This window comes from Leiobunum rupestre, chromosome 5 (genome assembly GCF_980474605.1).
Source record: "Leiobunum rupestre chromosome 5, qqLeiRupe1.1.hap1, whole genome shotgun sequence".
Taxonomy (NCBI): Eukaryota; Metazoa; Arthropoda; class Arachnida; order Opiliones; family Sclerosomatidae; genus Leiobunum; species Leiobunum rupestre.
Genome location: NC_143388.1, coordinates 72,007,055 through 72,025,203, shown reverse-complemented (window position 1 = coordinate 72,025,203; position 18,149 = coordinate 72,007,055). Strand labels below are relative to the sequence as shown.

At 37.9% G+C, this 18,149-nt stretch overlaps 4 protein-coding genes across 4 annotated transcripts; all 4 read left to right on the top strand.

Annotated features, from left to right (window-relative positions):
- Nucleotides 1–7,844: 7,844 nt before the first annotated feature.
- On the top strand, nt 7,845–9,335 carry LOC149945814 (uncharacterized). The gene is made up of 2 exons (XM_090176721.1): nt 7,845–8,920; nt 8,987–9,335. The coding sequence occupies exons 1-2, from the start codon at nt 7,845–7,847 to the stop codon at nt 9,333–9,335; spliced, it is 1,425 nt and encodes a 474-aa protein (XP_090032847.1).
- Nucleotides 9,336–9,806: 471 nt separating this feature from the next.
- Nucleotides 9,807–10,127, top strand: LOC149945813 (uncharacterized). The gene has a single exon (XM_090176720.1). The coding sequence runs from the start codon at nt 9,807–9,809 to the stop codon at nt 10,125–10,127; it is 321 nt and encodes a 106-aa protein (XP_090032846.1).
- A 75-nt stretch (nt 10,128–10,202) lies between these two features.
- LOC149945812 (uncharacterized) lies at nt 10,203–10,865 on the top strand. The gene has a single exon (XM_090176718.1). The coding sequence runs from the start codon at nt 10,203–10,205 to the stop codon at nt 10,863–10,865; it is 663 nt and encodes a 220-aa protein (XP_090032844.1).
- A 1,231-nt stretch (nt 10,866–12,096) lies between these two features.
- LOC149945811 (uncharacterized) lies at nt 12,097–13,074 on the top strand. The gene has a single exon (XM_090176717.1). The coding sequence runs from the start codon at nt 12,097–12,099 to the stop codon at nt 13,072–13,074; it is 978 nt and encodes a 325-aa protein (XP_090032843.1).
- Nucleotides 13,075–18,149: the final 5,075 nt, after the last annotated feature.

Sequence of the window (18,149 nt, the reverse complement as noted above, 5' to 3'; positions counted from 1 at the left end):
TTCTATTGAATGTATTTTTTGTAAATTATATTACAAATAGAAACAAACTTATAGTTTAAATTAACTATTATTTTGACTTATAAGTATCGATTCGGAGGAGCTACATGTATTCCTCCTTCTTTGGGGATTCAAAGTTTGTAACAATTTTTTTTAAATAAACAGTTGACTGACTTAACCGCTATTGTAATAGAAATTTTAATCTACAAAAATATCCTAATTTGATCTACTGTGGCAGATACTACTGAAACTATTTTCTTTTATAAAATTTTTGATTTCTTGCACATTTTTATATACAAATATTTTTCAAGTATTTTATAGTTACCATTTTTATGTCTTGAACAATTTTTAAATACTGGGTTTAATTGGTGCTACGTCTTATGTTATCTAAGCGCTATTTCTTTTCCATTGAAATATTTGTGTTGATTATACGCCGCGATAGTTTTAAATTTTTTTTTCCTTTACCCTCTCCGATCACTAAAACATAATATTTCTCTGTAACAAAGCAGCTTTCACTGATATTTAATTTACTAAAATCCTCACGATCAGAATATGCCTAAAATTTTTATAGATACTTACTTTTCAAACACTCTCCAGTTTGGTTTCCTTCCAATTCAATAAATCTGAGTTTGATTTTATCGCCATCAACTTGAAGGAAAACAAATAACGCTTTTTAAATTATTTTTCTTTGGTTAAAAAAAATACTCTACCCAATGCTTGACTTATAATTCTTTTTTCCCCCTTCTTAATCTAGGACGCTTTCAATGACACTGAACCCTGCGTGTAAGTTAAATTTGAGTAGACTTGCAATGTATGATCTTCTCTAAAACATGGCTAGATACATATTTCAATATTTTGATTTTTAGATGTACAGTCCCGATCAAAAGTTTCTGGCCGCTTTCTCTTGGCAGCCATTTTATTTCTATTTAAGGTAGAGAGCCGAATGAGGGCTTCTATGAAAGAATACCCTCATGAAAATAATACCTTACCACAATTAGGGCACGAGCAAAGCCGGAAATGGCCAAACCCCTCCAAAATGACGTCACGAAAAAAGAGTATAATTTGTCGTGTCTAAGCTTGTTCGAAGCGTCAGAATATTCGGAAACCAAATCTGGTTTCATTTTTCAATGCCCTACCACAATTAGGGTCAAATCCAATATGTGGTTGTAAAGTAATTGAAGAAATAGTGATGACGTAAAACATGAAAATTAACCCATATTTAATTTTAAGTGAAACAAAGCCCTTCTTCGAGCAACGCGAAACTCGGATCAAATAGATCTTCGAGTAATAAACTAAATTCAAAATAAATAAAATAGCCAGAAATTCCAACGGTATGTATTTTTAGGCTTAGTTTCTCTTTTCGATTTGATAGTCGCCAGCCAGATTTCCCGCACGGTACTGATGAGTTCCAAATAGAACGAAACCGGTCTACCGTTGGAATTTCTGGCTATTTTATTTATTTTTAATTTAGTTTATTACTCGAAGATCTATTTGATCCGAGTTTCGCGTTGCTCGAAGACCTATCGGTACGAGTTATTAGTAAGTTTTTAATTTTCTTCAAATTTGTTAAGGATTTAGCTATATTATCCCTTTTAATTATGGACTTATCTACTTTTTCGCGTATTTTATCATCCTTCTCATAGTCCATAGGTGGTTTCTTCTAACATAAAATAGTATGACTCGTACGATGACGACGAGTTTTCAAAACTAAACAAACTAACAATTGAATTGGGATTAAAATAAGGATTATACAGTTTAAGCGGTCCATTATTTTATGGTAATACGTAATTCAAGTTCCACCAATAATTGAGCAGTTTCCATATTGAAAAGGATCAAACACTTCATCATTTAAAAAATTGGGGGTCGTCACATGACAAAATCTTGAAATCTCGTACAAATCCAGATTCTTAATGTTATCGCGCATAGAATATACGTAAAATAAATATAAATCCAGGATATTTAAAAATAATCCAAAGCTAATAGTCTGAAGTGGAAAATTAAACACTGGCTCAAACAGCGGAAAACTTACACATACGCGCCGGCTAATCCGGTGATATTGTAACGAATTATTATCCATTTAATTACTTTAAATTAAATTAAGCTTATGTCTCTTATATTTTTCGTTATAAATGCTTGGTATAATTTGAAAACTTTTTCGTTTTAAAATATTTGTAATCCCCAATATTCCTTTTGTGAAATACTCATGGTGTATAAAGGCTGGTATCCCCAAACGGGTAAACCCCTTGTTGTCCCTTTCGCGCAGCCCAGGAAATTCCAGTCGCTACTACGTCAAGCAGTTTCCTTCGCTCTCGAAAGAAACTTTTCCATAAGGGCAGGTGCAGTTAAATTGTTAAAAGTCGTCATCGGAATAGGCCCAATATCGGGGGATCATTTTTACCTCGTTTATCGCAATCTGGGATTCCCAGAACCAAAAGAAGCGAGACTGACAACCCTTGAAGCGAGGGAAGGAGATTCGAAAAAGATGAGAATGTTTCTTGTTTTGGACCGAGGAGGACAGCAAACGATTGGGTCTTCACCTTGCCCTGGGAAGACAGTGTCGGGTCCAGCTCTCGCGCCGGTATTTCCTACTCGCATCCGTTCACTTTTCACTAAGTCCGCCGTGTAAATTCTTCGGCCATCGTACGTCACCGCAAACTTCCGTGCCCTCCATGGTTTGCCTAGCCTGGTACCCTCGTTTCGTCGCCCGTTATTAACATCGTTCGTCACGTCGTCAGCTTGGATCGTGCCGCCAAAAATTAACTTTACCTAGGTACCGGTACCGTGAGTACATTAACTTCATTAACAAAAAGGGGTTTACTAGGCTTCGTTATATATATATATTATTGTTTATTGGATCGAATATTTTCAATTGTTTAGTATAAAGTATGTTTTCCCTTTGATTCATGTTTCCCCACTTGTTTTATTAAATGTATTTCAATCCTAGAGTCCAAATCTGTTCTTTTTATTTAGCGTATTATTTTAAATAATGATGACCATTGAAGTTCAGTTTCCCCTAGACAACGTTTTCATTTAACTTTACTTACCCTATGTTTTAACTTTAGTCGTAATATTAACTTTTAATATATCTCTTTAAATAATACAAAAAGTGTCTCAATATATATACTATCAAATGTATCATTGAAATTGGTTTTCTACGAGTACGATTGTGGTTTTTTGGTTTTCCACTACTTTATATTTAAAAATTTCAAATATATGATATTAAATTCGAAATATATGAGAAACACAAAACTAACACGCAAATAATTTTCCCGGATATTTGAGCAGAAAATCTGCGGTAAAATATATTTGACCTCATAAAAATGTCTGGAGAGACCAAAATGAGTAGGTTGACCCTAAAAGTATTAGACTTATTCTAATGTTCAAAATTGGCTAGGGAAAACAAGACATATGACTCGGATTGTTGTTAAGGGGCACATTACTAAATAGGAATATTTTGCTTACAATGAAGTTTATCACACTAAATGGAATACGACATAAGCGTTGGCAGTTGCGTAACTAAGGTGCCTTGGGATCCGCCCGTGACACTCGATATTGAGGCCCTTTCCAATCATTAGGGACAATTTTATTCGGTAGCGTTTTTGGGCCCCTACTCCTTTGGGGGCTTAAGTCAATGAGAATCGAAGGTTAAACATTGACTTTCAAATCTTTGAATTTTTATAAATGTTATCCGAGTTTTATGAAATTATTTAAAAGTGTATTATTTCGAAAACCATTAAAAATAATTCCAATTCTGCTAAAGAGAGACTCTATAGTGTCCAATATTTTTAGGTCTTTGTTTTGTTAAAATCATATAAATTAATAAACACAGTGAATAAAATAAAGGCAAGTCAAATGGAACGTCTTTGAAAATTGCTCATTTAGCATAGAAAAAATCGCATTCATTATAAAATATCCAAAACCTTTCCATACTCTGGTAAATCTTAGGACGTGGAGCCAAAAAAGGCAGTAAAATATATATTTGTCATCATAAAAATGTCAAGCCGAAAGCTAGGGAATAGCAAAATTTACAATAGAAATTTTAGTCGCTTCTAAGAATCGAAAACAGCGCTTGTTTAGGAAAAGACGAAGTTCGGATTGTTGTTAAGGGGCACTTCCCTTAGCGTCTTTTCGCGGTCGCAGTCACTCCCCGCTGTTTCTCAGGGCCTCTATCTCGCCCTGTCTCACCCGCTCCTTTGACGAACCGCTTCCCGCCTTTCGAAGTTTCAATTATGTGGCCGGGTTTCAGCTGTACGCGCCATACACGTGGTCCACAAAAGCCACGTACTTCACTTTATTATTATTTCAACTTCAAAATTGATAAGCTAATTGCGCACTATGTTACTTAAAATATAGGACACTAACTGGAAATGCGAGAGTTTACGCCATAGAGAAGTGGCCGCCATTTTGGGTGCTTTTTAATCTGTAGTAAAAAGAATCGGTGACGTCCTATGACGTTACAGGGCCATTTCTCTATTTACGGGATTATTCGCCTATTTCAAGTCGTTTTCACACCAAATTTTTCTAATTTAAAATGAACTAGTCATAAATCATTCGGTTCGAAGTAGAAGTTTCTATAAAATAAAACGAAAAGAACGTAGACTCATTATATGTAGATTTGACGTCACAAGACTGAGCTTTAGCGGTATAGTCTAGGCACACGCGATTTATATTCACGCGCCCGTAATTTTTTTAAATTTAAAGACAATAACGTAAGAGCCAAATTTCATCAGGATGGACACGATACATTACAGAAAGGCCAATTATTTACAAAATATGAATATGCATCAGGTTAAGCTCGACTGAAACTAAAAAAAATCGTGAACGTGAAATGTGTAGGAGTGTAGATGTAGCTTTATCGCGAAAATTCTTCACTTTGACGAGCTCCCTCTATACGTTTTCAGAATCTACCAGGATGTCGTTAAGCGGCAAAGAAATTACCTCGAATTGAAACGAAAGGAATTTTTAGTCTGTAATTTTTATATTTTTTAATTAAATTTAAATTAATTAATTATTTGAATCGGAATTTACACGTTTAAATATTTATTATTTAAAAAATATAAGGCTCTTGGGAACAAATAAATTTTAAGCTTCTCGAAAAAAGTCTTATTGCTGAAAATATTAAATTTATTGAAAAATGTTAATTTGTTTGCTGTCGATGAAAATAATTTCAAATATTAAGGAGATTAGGCCCCAGCTAGGAAACAGATAAGAATAAGGTCTAGTATTGCATACATAGCTTTATTGTCCTCACACTTAACCCGGTACGCATTCTTTCTGCTGGTTTTCTAACGGGCGTAAACCCTCCATTACTTCATACTTGCGCGCTTTGATTTAGTTAATTAACATGATTTGCAGTCATATTACGTGTCGCATTATTTGAAAAGTTAAGACTTGAATAAGAATAACTAAAAGCCATATTTAAAGATAAACTAAAATAAGTCACTATGAGTTAGTCAATTTTTTACCGAAACTGTGTTTTATTCATCTTTTTTAAACAACTAGTAAAACTTTATTTGAATTATGAAATATTAATTAAGTATATTAAAAAATGTTATTGTTTAATTTTAATCTGCCGTTTAACATTTAAAATAAAAGTATCCAAAACTAAAATAATTTTTTTTAATTCGAATTAGTTTGCCGCGAAAGTTTGATCTATTTTTGTATAGAAAACTATTGATTTCTCCTCGGTCAATCTGGCACGCCATCCTACGGGACTCGAAGGAACTACCCTCACTCGCGTATCCTCCCACCACCCCTAACCTGTCCGACGCCGAGTCCGAACCATACACCGGGTCCCTTTCTCGGAACGGCAACCGGCAAATATCGATCGCGCCGAGTCTCTTCGGTTTTTCGGACTCGGAAAAAAATAGTTCAGTTAAGACAACCGTTTGTTATTTGTATTCATTAAATTTCCCTTTGAATTTGAACGAAATATCTTTTAAACTCTTTGGGTTAAATGATTTATCACGTAAAACAGTGATAAAAACCACGTGGTATAACGGATTTATTTAAGGCTGGTAATTTTTTAAATCTAACTATATTAATATATATTTCAAATTGATAATTGCTTACCTTAAAAAAATGCTGTAATTTAAACGGGAACTGGCAGGCATTTGGGATTTCCATTTTATATCGATAGTTGTTTGACTGAAGTGAAAGCTTGACTTTAATATTAAAATGTTCGATTTTGAAACTTTGCGAATTTCGGGAAATGTTTTAAAGGGAAATATTGTCTCAACAGTTCGTCGTAGAGCAAGTGTAATTGCACTTAATAAATATGAATCGATCCCAAAAAGTTAGATTCAGCGTCGTAACTCCATTATTTCGATAACTCAGCCACCGTAAATAAGGCAATACAAGTCGCAAGATGACTTAGGAAATCTAGTTGTTTCGTTACAAAAGAAATTGTACACATTTCCCACGAAGGTGGCGCTTAGATCTCAGAACATTATATGTCACTCAAAAAGTTTTATTAACAGAGTGTACAATTACACAATACGATGAAATTATTGGCTGGATTATATCATTATGTGTCTTTTTTATATGGCCTCGCGATTTCTAATTAACTACAGTTAATTTTATTTGGCAATCTCAAAAGGGAATGTAATTCTACATAAAACGTTTCAAATTTTCCATGTCGACGTTTACTTGAATTCTTAATAATACAAATCCATTGTAACTATTCTTTATAAACGTGCAATAATAGTACATAGATTTTTTTAACTTTCCGAGGGGAAAGGACTCTATGGAGTGGTCCTAAAATCACCTTGTCAATCTAGATTGTCAATGCGTGCAAAGTGTAATCACTGCGTTCGCAGTATCTTTGAATTTGAGAAAAGGTTTATTTTAAAGAGCCCTCTTTTTTTTCATTGAGTGTAATATAATTTTCTTTAATTTGTGTTAGTATCGACCGGGAGAGAGAGGAGTGTCAATCCGGTGAATGAGAATTTTATTCTCATTCACCGGACGGACACAAAGCTGTTGCTTTCCCCCTGGCTCCCGCCGTTCACTGGATCCTTCTCGTTCACCCGCGCCTTTCCCCCATTGCTTTTCCTCCCTTCTTAATCCCCAGAATTTCTAATCACCAGATTCTCTCTCTCGTTCACCAGCTGCTTTCCCCCATCCCCATTCACTAGATACTTTGCCTTATCTCTCGTTCACCAGTTGCATTCCCCCATCCCCATTCTCCAGAATTTGTTTTCCACGCGCAGATTTCTGAAGGATGGAATTTACCCCTCTCTACTCTTAACCCTTGTGAAAAAATTGGTCGTTTCATCCAAATTAAAATAAATAATTATACTTAAAACCAAAATAAAAACTAAACTAAGAATTAAATGTATGTAGAACCATAAACTAAAGTACTTTTAAACCTCCAAAAAAGGTAGGTGTAAACGTATATAAAAGGTATTCATTCGTATATGTAATATTTTAGCGCATTTAACTTTAAAATTAAGAACGCGCGAAAATGGCAGGAGAGTTGTGTTTTGAATTTTACCACGAGCGGTCGTGTGAAATTTGTCCTGAAATAAAAGCTTATATATTTGAAAGTTATTCTTAACGTTTTTTTGGATTTAATTACGACGGTTAAGGCTAGCGAACATTTTATATATGATCCTAGTTTTTCAGTCGATTAGGATTAGCTAAGATAATAATTAAACGCTTTCCCACAAGTACGCGACGGGTTATTCCGTTTCTAAAATAGTCGCTACATAATTTGGTGCCGAAACCCGGGAATTCGTTAAGGACTATCTTGTGAAGTGCTACTACTAAGTATAAGAGCCGCTATCCGGAAGAACATTACTACAGCTACATCGCAGATCGATACTCTACTAAGAAGTCCTCAAGTTATGGTTCTATCGCTCGAAGAACAGCTATCACTAATCAGCATAAAGGAAAAATCACTAAAAGAATTAGACTCTCAAATCTTGACCTTATGGCCGCCCGTGGAAACAGAGGAAGACGTGACGTTGATGAAAGAATTATCGACGGTGATGGAATACGAAGACAAGATCGACTTGGCAAAAACCAGAGCAAACAAGAAGATACAGTCGCTGAACCCAAATGCCGGAAGTCCGTTGGCCAGCGGTTCATCAAACCATGAATCTACACAGCCGAGGAAAGAAGAGTGTCGACTACCTACGCTACAAATAAGAAAATTCAAGGGAGACTACGCGGACTGGCCAGGCTTTTGGAGTCAATTCAAATCAGCAGTCCAAGAAAAGGAGGGTATTTCAAAAGTAGAAATGTTTTATTACCTAGATTCCTATTTGGAAGGATATGCTAGAGAGATTATAGGAGGTTTAAGAGCCTCAGACGAGAATTACGATGTCGCGATTAAATTACTTAACGATAGATACGGTCAAGAACACTTAGTGATTCATGAACTCATGAACAAATTCCATAGAATTAAGGGCTTAAAAAATTCAAACGATACGCACGCTTTGCGAAAATTATACGACTCTTTCACGTCGAATATTAGAAGCCTTAGAGCGCTTGGCGTCGACACCACTGCCAATGGCATATCTTTGTGTTCAAAAATAATAGGCACTTTGCGATACGAAATTAGATTAAAGCGTACTATGAATTGTAAAGCCAATGAGGAGTTTGATGTGAATGTTTTGTTGAATTTCATAAGACGCGAAGTTGAAGCGAGAGAAATATGTGCCGTTCTAAAAAGTGATACCGCCGAGAAACGCGTAACGCAAACACGAGAAAGCTCCCGAGAAAATTCAGCTACAGGATATGGGAAATACGAAAGGTGCGAAAGAAGATCGCGCCCGGCAGCGGCGGTGTTCTCGACGAAGGTATCGGAGAAAACCAAAGGCGTCTATTGCATCTTCTGCAAATCATCAGCTCACTCCACCAACGATTGCGGAATCTACACTCTAGAAGAAAAAACGCGCGTCTTTAGGAACCAAAATAGGTAATACGTTTGCTCAAGAATGGGTCATGAAAGCCGAAACTGCACCTCAAAATTCAACTCATGTAGAATCTGCGGAAAAAGACACAACTCAGCTATTTGTCCAGAAAATAAATCTCACAAAGCTGAAGCCAAAGACTTTTCAGATCCGAGAAAAGACAAACTGGAGGAAACTAAAGTCAAGGTCACGTCGGGACTCGTCGGCTTACACAAGACCGTCTTGTTGCAAACCGCTAAAGCTAGGGCAGAAAACCCAGAGAAAACAGGCCGCAGTCAAATAGTACGATGTCTATTGGACAACGGCAGCCAGGAAACCTTTGTCACGGAAGAGGTATCTAGAAGTTTGGAGTTACCCGTTTACGGAGAGATGGACGTCGAAGTCAAAAATTTTGTAAATCAGAAACCAACTACAGTGTGACGAAAAGTTGTTAAACTTACCGTTCAAAAAGTGAGGGGAGGAAGCAGACCGAGAATTGAAATACTGGCCGTCGAAGTACCGTACATCTGCAGGGCGTTGACCCTGGTAGACTGTAGCGAAGTTATGACATTCGTAAACTCAAGATTGTATGAACTTGCGGATGAACTAACGGAAGGCACGCACACTGGGTCAGCTATAGGTGTTTTAATAGGAGTAGACTATTACTTTGACGTCGCAACGGGAGCTATAGAAAGAATTACCCAGAACCTAATCGCCGCAGAAACTAAACTAGGATGGGCCATCCAAGGTCCATTGAGCACTACTCCTAGCGGGGTAAATACTATCAAGATGTCAGTAGCTAAAGTCAGCATCCACGAAGCTGAAGTATCGAAAACTCTAAGAGCGTTTTGGGAAATCTAAGCGCTCGGAATTAAAGGCACAACAAAGGACGATATAGAAAACGACTATATCATGCAGAAATTCCGAGAACAAATTAACTTCAAGGATGGACGTTATCACGTTACATTTCCATGGGTCGTTCCAAAAGACAAACTGGTAGACAACCTGACAGTCGCCACTACACGAATGCAAAAATTGGTACAGAAATTCAAGGCCAATCCGGTACTCTATCAAAACTACAAGGACGTCATCGACGAACAGCTAAAGCTGGGCATGGTTGAAATTGTCCATGATCCAGAAATCAAGCTTACAGGAACCTATTACATCCCCCACCAAACGGTTCTGAAAGAAGAAAGAACTACGACTAAGCTCAGGGTCGTATTGGACGCATGATCTCACGTCTAAGGAGCCCTGTCGCTCAATAACTGCCTATCGAAAGGACCAAGTCTAAATCCAGATATCCTCAACATGCTCTTGAGGTTTCGAAACCACTGTGTCGCCATAACAGCGGACATAGAAAAATTATTTCTGCAAATCGTCCTAGAGAAAGAAGAACGCAACTCCGTCCGATTTCTATGGACGAAAGAGGAAAACGGTCGGATCTTGGACAATGAATTTCAAGTTCTTCAGATGACTCGGGTACCTTTTGGAGCGAGCGCAAGCCCTTTCTTGCTTGCTGCCACCATAAAGGTACACAAGGATTCCGACCCAATGGCAGTTGAAACCTTAAGCAACTCTCTCTACGTCGATGACTACGCTAGTGGATCGCGGAACACGGAAAGGTCTTTCAAACTGTCAAAAAAGATCTCGAAAATCATGGACGATGCTAACATGAAGCTACGAAAGTGGAAGACAAATTGCCCAAAACTAAGGAAGAGATGGGGAGAACAAGCAGCTTTGAACGGAGAAGCAATGATACTCGACGGAGAAACCGAAAATATCTCCAACAAGATACTGGGCCTACTTTGGAATCCAAACACCGACAAATTCACTTTCGATCTCAGCAAACTAGCCGAAATACTAGAAGAAGGAAGGTCGACGAAGAGACACGTTTTGAGTGCGGTTGCCCAAATTCACGATCCTATTGGAATGCTCTCGCCTTATGTAGTTCGCGCCAAAATACTGTTTTAAAAACTTTGGAAGATACCAGAATTACAATGGGACGACGATTTACCATCAGAACTAAAACGAGAATTCGAACTATGGCGCCAGGAAATGCCTTCAATAAGAAAAATTGATCTAAGCCGTTGTTACTTTAACGAAGAGAATATTATTTATCAAGAATTACACGTATTCTGTGACGCCAGTTGTAAAGCTTACGCCACTGTAATTTATCTTCGATCCGTAACTTCGTCCAACGAAATTGGTGTTTCATTTGTCGCTTCGAAATCTCGAGTTGCGCCACTCAAACCAAACTTAACAATTCCTCGTCTTGAACTGATGGCTTGCCTATTGGGCGCCCGCCTACTTTCTCATATCGAAGAAACATTCCAATATGAAAACATCTCAAATTTCCTGTGGACCGATTCGATGGACGCTCTCCATTGGATAACGGACACCGAAAAATGTTGGCCTCCATTTGTACGGAACAGAACTACGGAGATACAGCAGCTAACAAAAACACATAATTGGAATCACTGCGCAGGCGTGGACAATCCTGCAGACATACCTTCAAGGGGCGCTAAAGCCGAAGATTTAATAATCAAAGAGACGTGGTTCAACGGCGTACCGTGGTTAAAGGAAGATCGGAAAAATTGGCCCAAAGGTAAACTAAACGGAGAATTCAGCAAGGAAGCCGAAGCCAAGACGAAACTGATAGGTCTTACCGTGAATATAGAAGCAGATAACGAAAATGGCCTTCACATATTGATAGATCTCACAAGATATAACTCTGCAAATAAAGCCTTCAGAATTACTGCCTATGTGTTGAGATACCTTGACCTAAAACTCAAAAGAAAACTGAAAACTGGTCCGATTACCACTGAAGATCAGATGTATCCAGGCGCAAGACTACAAAGATGAAATCACAGCAATCAAACAAGGATCTAAAATCGAAAAGAACTCGAAAATCGTCTCGCTTAAACCGATTATCACAGAAGGATTCTTAAGAGTAGGAGGGAGATTGGACGAATCCAGACTAAAGGAGGAAGAGAAACACCCGATCATATTAAACAAAAATCGAAGACTAACGAATTTAATTGTCAAGAGAAGCCATGGACAGGTATATCACTCCGGGATTCAGAGTACACTCACGCAAACAAGAGGTCGCTACTCGATCATTTCCGCTAGACAAGTAGTCAAACAAGTAATAAAGAAATGCGTCATTTGTACCAAATACAGTTCCAAACCAGGCGACGTACCCATGGCACCCCTTCCTCGAGACAGGATTGAACCAGCACCATGTTTTGAAGTGGTGGGGATCGATTTTTGTGGACCTCTTAACGTAATGATATGGAATGTCGAAGAAAAGGCTTATGTCTGCCTTTGCACGTGCGCTGTCACAAGGGCCGTGCATTTGGAGCTGGTACCTTCACTAAACTCGTACGAGTTTCTATTGACACTCAGAAGGATCATCGCTAGAAGAGAAAAACCATCAGTTATATACACCGATAACGCTAAGTCATTCAAAAGGGTCGATGAAGACCTCAAACTAATTTGGAAAGGACTCACAGGACACGAGACTCTAGAATTTTACGGAAATAACGGAATCCGTTGGAAATATATCGCTGATAAGGCAGCCTGGGTGGGTGGTTTCTACGAACGATTAGTAAGAACATGCAAGGACGTTATTCGGAAGACACTCGGGATGGCATCTTTGTCGTACCAGGAACTAGAAACGATCGTGATTGAAGCCGAAGCGGTTGTCAATTCTCGTCCCGTAACCTACGTGTTCAGCGACAGCCGCGAACCAATGCCCCTTTCGCCGGCCGAATTTCTAACGGGTAAACGTCTCACCAGCTTACCACCTCAACAACTAAAGGAAAGCGAAATCCCAAACTCTCAGCGAAAATTTGCAATAAGAGTACGTTATTGTACCAATCTAAAGGAAAAACTCTTCAAACGCTGGAAAGAAGAATATTTAATGGAGCTTAGAAACGCCCACCACGTTTTGCCAAACAAACGTAACACTATCTTCAAAAAAGGAGACGTCGTGTTGGTGCACGAGGAAAAAATTCCCAAAAACCTGTGGCGTTTAGCGGTCGTCACAGAAGTTATTGTGGGGCGCGATGGCCACGTTAGGTCATATATGGTTCGTTTGCCAAACAGAAACATCATCAAACGCCCAATTAGGCTCCTCTACCCTCTGGAAATCCAAAATGATGAAAACGACCAAATTTGACTTGTATGAAAATTAACATTCAAATAATTTCATGTCAATTTTGGGGGGAATGTGAAAAAATAGGTCGTTTCATCCAAATTAAAATAAATAATTATACTTAAAACCAAAATAAAAACTAAACTAAGAATTAAATGTATGTAGAACCTTAAACTAAAGTAGTTTTAAACCTCCAAAAAAGGTAGGTGTAAACGTATATAAAAGGTATTCATTTGTATATGTAATATTTTAAGCCATCGAACTTTAAAATTAAGAACGCGCGAAAAAGGCAGGAGAGTTGTGTTTTGAATTTTACCACGAGCGGTCGTGTGAAATTTGTCCTGAAATAAAAGCTTATATATTTGAAAGTTATTCTTAACGTTTTTTTGGATTTAATTACGACGGTTAAGGCTAGCGAACATTTTATATATGATCCTAGTTTTTCAGTCGATTAGGATTAGCTTAGATAATAATTAAACGCTCTCCCACAAGTACGCGACGGGTTATTCCGTTTCTAAAATAGTCGCTACACCCCTCCCTCGTTAACCATAATTTCCACTATCGCTTAATACCCCTTAATTTCTAATCTCTAGGCAATAAAAACAAGAAATATACATTTCCAATTTTATTTTACTTTTAATTACATGATTGCGTAAAACAGGTTCTAATATTAGACCGACAATATAAATAACGCGTTTAAATCGTATTTTATCAATATAAAAAAATTAACTCGATCTTCTTAAGGGATATAAACAAATTCATTTAAAGGGTTGAAACGAACTACCTTCTGCAAGTGCAGTTTGAATAAATAATTTAATTAAAAGTTCTACATCACCACGCCTAACCGGAATAGATATTAAATCGTCCTCCTCCGGTGCCGCTGACCTTGGTGTGGCCGGGATCTACCATTCTTGCGAAAGGTTATTTTTTTCGGAAGCTGAATTATCCCTCGACGGACAGTGTGGAAAGAATCTGGCGTGTTCCCATTCTGGTACGTCTCCTGATTCCCAGTCTCCTAAGATTCCATGGCATTTGTAGCATCTGACTTCATCGCCCCGTTGAATATAGTAGAATCCGGCCTCCGCTAGTTTTTCTTTAGCAACATGCGGATTTCTCCAATGGCGAAACGTTTTAAGTCGATACGCTTCGATGTCCATACTGTAAACTGATAGTTTCTATAAGCTATTGCCGACATTCTTAAGCCTAATTGGTTAAGCCTAAATTTCAATAAATTATGTTTTTCTATTTATTTTGGTTAGACTCTAAGACTATTTGGCTAGAAACTAAGTCTATTTACTTCAAATACGCTACATTTTCAATTTAAACAAGGCATAATTTCCCTCTACAGAAAAATAATAAAGTCACTTACTCTTACTGAAATCCTTAATCCTTTGCCTGTAAATAGAGTCGAGAGTTCGGCGTACGGAGCTCGAAAATCTACGTGTCTCTTCTCGAGGGGGTCCAGGAACTAAAAGAATGCTGTGTCGTATATCTAGAGATCAAATAACACTCGAAACTACAAGTAAATCCTGATTTCTCATTGGCTGAAACAAATTAACGTCACGGGAGATTGTAAAACATAACCAAAAATAGAGGTTACTGCTCATCGGTTAGCGATAAAACATTCGTCACGTGTTAAATTAGGCAAATTAGAATAGCTGAAAATACATTGCGCTTACTTCGCCCTAATTTACTTCTGATACAACTTTGATAAAAATTAATCCTGTTTCGGGGGTCCCGCTGGTGGAAATCTTAGAGACTATTAACTAGGCAGAATACACTATTTTAGGAATTGCATATAATCCTGGTTATTGTAATGGTTGATATATACTGAAATGATTATTGTTGGATAGGAAAATAAAAGAATCGTGATAAAAGTTAATTTTTTTATTGAATAATAATAGGGATGGTGAGTAGATTCCTACTACTATGGACTCCGCCCCCATCGTCCCAGTATTATTGATGCTCTACGACTTGTATGACCATCCTGGAACCTCCCACGACCTCTCCCTCCTCATGGCTAACAGAGCAATACATAAAATTTTAACTTTAGTACAGTATAAATAATTCGTGAAATTAAAGAAATAAGTTTCATTGTCATGATTGTTGTGGGTAGTTTTACATCTGGAAGCTAGAGAAAAGGTATTAGTAATATTATTCGTTAAATTATTTTGAAGGAGTAGACATACTGCTGGAAAATGTAATTATGTTTCTGAGTGATTAATTATTCTTTTAGGCTAGATCAGTTAAATAAAATTTTCAAGTTCCTTTTCAGCCCGAACAAGAGAGTTGTGTATGGCCACCAGAATTTTATTGGTATTGTCCAAATGACTCGAAAACCGGAGAGAAAATTAAGCATTATGCTTTCTTAGGGCTACCATTTCGTTTAGAATCATTTCAATCGTTCTTGATCATTTACTACAAACAGGCAGCCTCGTCTAATGTTTCGGTACTGCTGGTAGCAACAGGTTATGAGGACACAAGTATTGTATGTTGTTTTTTTAAGGCTTATTTTATCACTTTTAACACCTATATTAAATTCTTACTAATATGAGAATTTATGGTCATCTGTTTTTCAGAGAATGTTGGAAACGACCCGAGCTACGTTAACAATTTTTCTGCTACCATTATCCTAGGCGGATCTGGAAGTGGGTTTTGAATATAGTTTAGAAAGTGGACACGTACAATACACTTCCTATAGTAAACATTATTGCAAACTCGAGTTAACGCCAGAGTTGAGGAAAAATTTAGGATTTAGAGATAATTTTACTAATATTTCACCTAAGCAAGCAATGAGATCAGATACCCCTATGCAATTGGAAATGAAAAGGTGGGGGGATACATTAGCCCCCCTTTTGCGAACAATTGTTGTAGACCAAAACGCGCCCCATGGATCAACCGTTTCAAAAACTTTCGATTCTCCGCATTACCTTAAACTGAGTAGAAATTATTTTGACAGTATCGACATTAATATAAGAACTAGTTTAGGTGAATTCGTGCCATTTCAGTTTGGTTCAGTCACGTGTAAAGTACATTTACGATGAGCTCCGTAAAAAATGGCTTATCAGTACGTTGATGGAAATTGTCCCTACATGCAATATTATTTAAATCAGGCGGGGGGCGGAGTAGATTTACCTTATTTCACTGGGTTTGCGGGACAAAAAGGACACGGAATTGGTAGCTTTTTTTCAGGGCTAGCTAGGTTTGTATTCCCATTCCTAAAACAGTCTGCCAAATACGTGGGAAAAGGGGCTCTTTCTACAGGAAAGAAAGTACTCGGAGACGTCTTGCAAGGTCAGAACTTAAAAACGTCAGCCAATAAACGAATGACAGAAACTGTGGACGAAATGGCTCGCAAGAAGGTTCGGGTCGTCGCCAGAGAAGAAAAGCTACTAAGAAAGCATTGCAGAAGCCCCGCTTAAAGAAAAAGAGTTCAGTTAAACGCCGCAAGTTCACGAGTACGGTTCGCGATATTTTTGCTCTCGAAAAATGGAAGTACTTAAAAGTGAATTAAATATTTTCAACGAACTACTAACTCAACTCAGCGTTGAAAAAGGTCAAACGGTATGGTGTTAGCCAATTTCATCTATCGACAGCAGTTCTATCATCGAATTCGTGGTACCGGGTACAGGAGACTCTTACACAGATTTGGCAATGACAATGATATATTGTAAAGTCAAAATCGTCAAGACGAACGGTGATAACTTGGATGCCGGGTCTAACGTTTCGCTCGTGAACAATTCTCTGCATTCGCTATTCAAACAATGCGAAGTGAAACTCAATGATACGACGGTTTCACCATCGGCCGCGAATTACCCTTATCGGGCATATATCGAAACCTTGCTCAACTTTGGGAACGATGCAAAAAACACTCACCTAGCCACATCTGGATGGTACAATGACACGGCCTGAAGTATGGACCTCCTGACGAATGCCGGATTCACCAAGCGTCAAGCCCTAGCCGCGGATTCGAAAGAAATTGAACTTTACGGGAACATTTTTTGTGACATTTTTAATTGCGTACAACATAAGGTTTCACTAACTAGAAACCGCGATAATTTTACCCTTTTTAGCGACACTGTCGACGCGTATAAAGTCGAATTTATAGACGCTGCTCTAATGGTACGTAAAGTTAAAATTATGCCTAATATTTTATTAGCCCATCAGCAAGGATTATTACGTAGCAATGACAAATATCTCTTTACTTGTACCGAAATGAAAGCTAAAACATTGGCTAGTTCGATTCAGAACGATAGTTTTGACAATATATTCTTAGGTCCAATGCCCAACAGAGTCATTATTGGTTAAGCCACCAACAAAGCGTATAAGGGTTCTGTTAAGTCTATGCCTTATAATTTTGAAAATTTCGACCTACATTATTTGGCTCTATACGTTGATAACGAACAAATCCCTTCGAAAGCGTTGACCCCTAATTTTAATATTAAACAATAGAGAATGGGGTGACCCGCCGGTGAATGAGAATTTCATTCTCATTCACCGGAAGGACACAAAGCTGTTGCTTAGCTCCCGCCGTTCACCAGCTGCTTTCCCCCACCCCCATTCACTGGATACTTTATCTCTCTCTCTCGTTCACCAGTTGCTTTCCCCCACCCCCATTCACTGGATACTTTTTCTCTCTCTCTCTCGTTCACCAGTTGCTTTCCCCCATCGTTTGAAACTGGAAAAATCCGCACGTCACTAAGGAGCAACTAGCGAAAGCTGGATTCTACTATATTCAACAAGACAACGCAGTCAGATGCTACAAATGCCATGGCGTATTAGAAGGATGGAAATCAGGAGATGTACCAGAATGGGAACATGCCAGATTCTTTCCACACTGTCCGTCGAGGGATAATTCACCATCGGAAAAAAGTACATCTCGCTAGAATGGGACATTCCACCGACGCCAAAAGCAACTACGGTGGCTGACAAATACATCTCACCTGTACCTGAAGAAGAAGACGACGATTGTGACTGTCCCTCTTGTGATAAATGGTACTGCTGTTAGACACTACAAATGCGTGAGTTAGAACTTTTAATTAAATTATTTATACAAGTTGCTGAAGGTAGTTCATTTCTACCCTTTAAATGTCGAATTA

What these genes read in the sequence shown, in the direction of transcription:
- LOC149945814 (XM_090176721.1), top strand. Translation starts at nt 7,845, where the DNA reads ATGGTTCTATCGCTCGAAGAACAGCTATCACTAATCAGCATAAAGGAA. An exon ending in GTCTTTAGGAACCAAAATAG is followed by an intron (nt 8,921 to 8,986) that starts GTAATACGTTTG and finishes CAACTCATGTAG; the next exon opens with AATCTGCGGAAAAAGACACA.
- LOC149945813 (XM_090176720.1), top strand. Translation starts at nt 9,807, where the DNA reads ATGCAGAAATTCCGAGAACAAATTAACTTCAAGGATGGACGTTATCAC.
- LOC149945812 (XM_090176718.1), top strand. Translation starts at nt 10,203, where the DNA reads ATGCTCTTGAGGTTTCGAAACCACTGTGTCGCCATAACAGCGGACATA.
- LOC149945811 (XM_090176717.1), top strand. Translation starts at nt 12,097, where the DNA reads ATGGCACCCCTTCCTCGAGACAGGATTGAACCAGCACCATGTTTTGAA.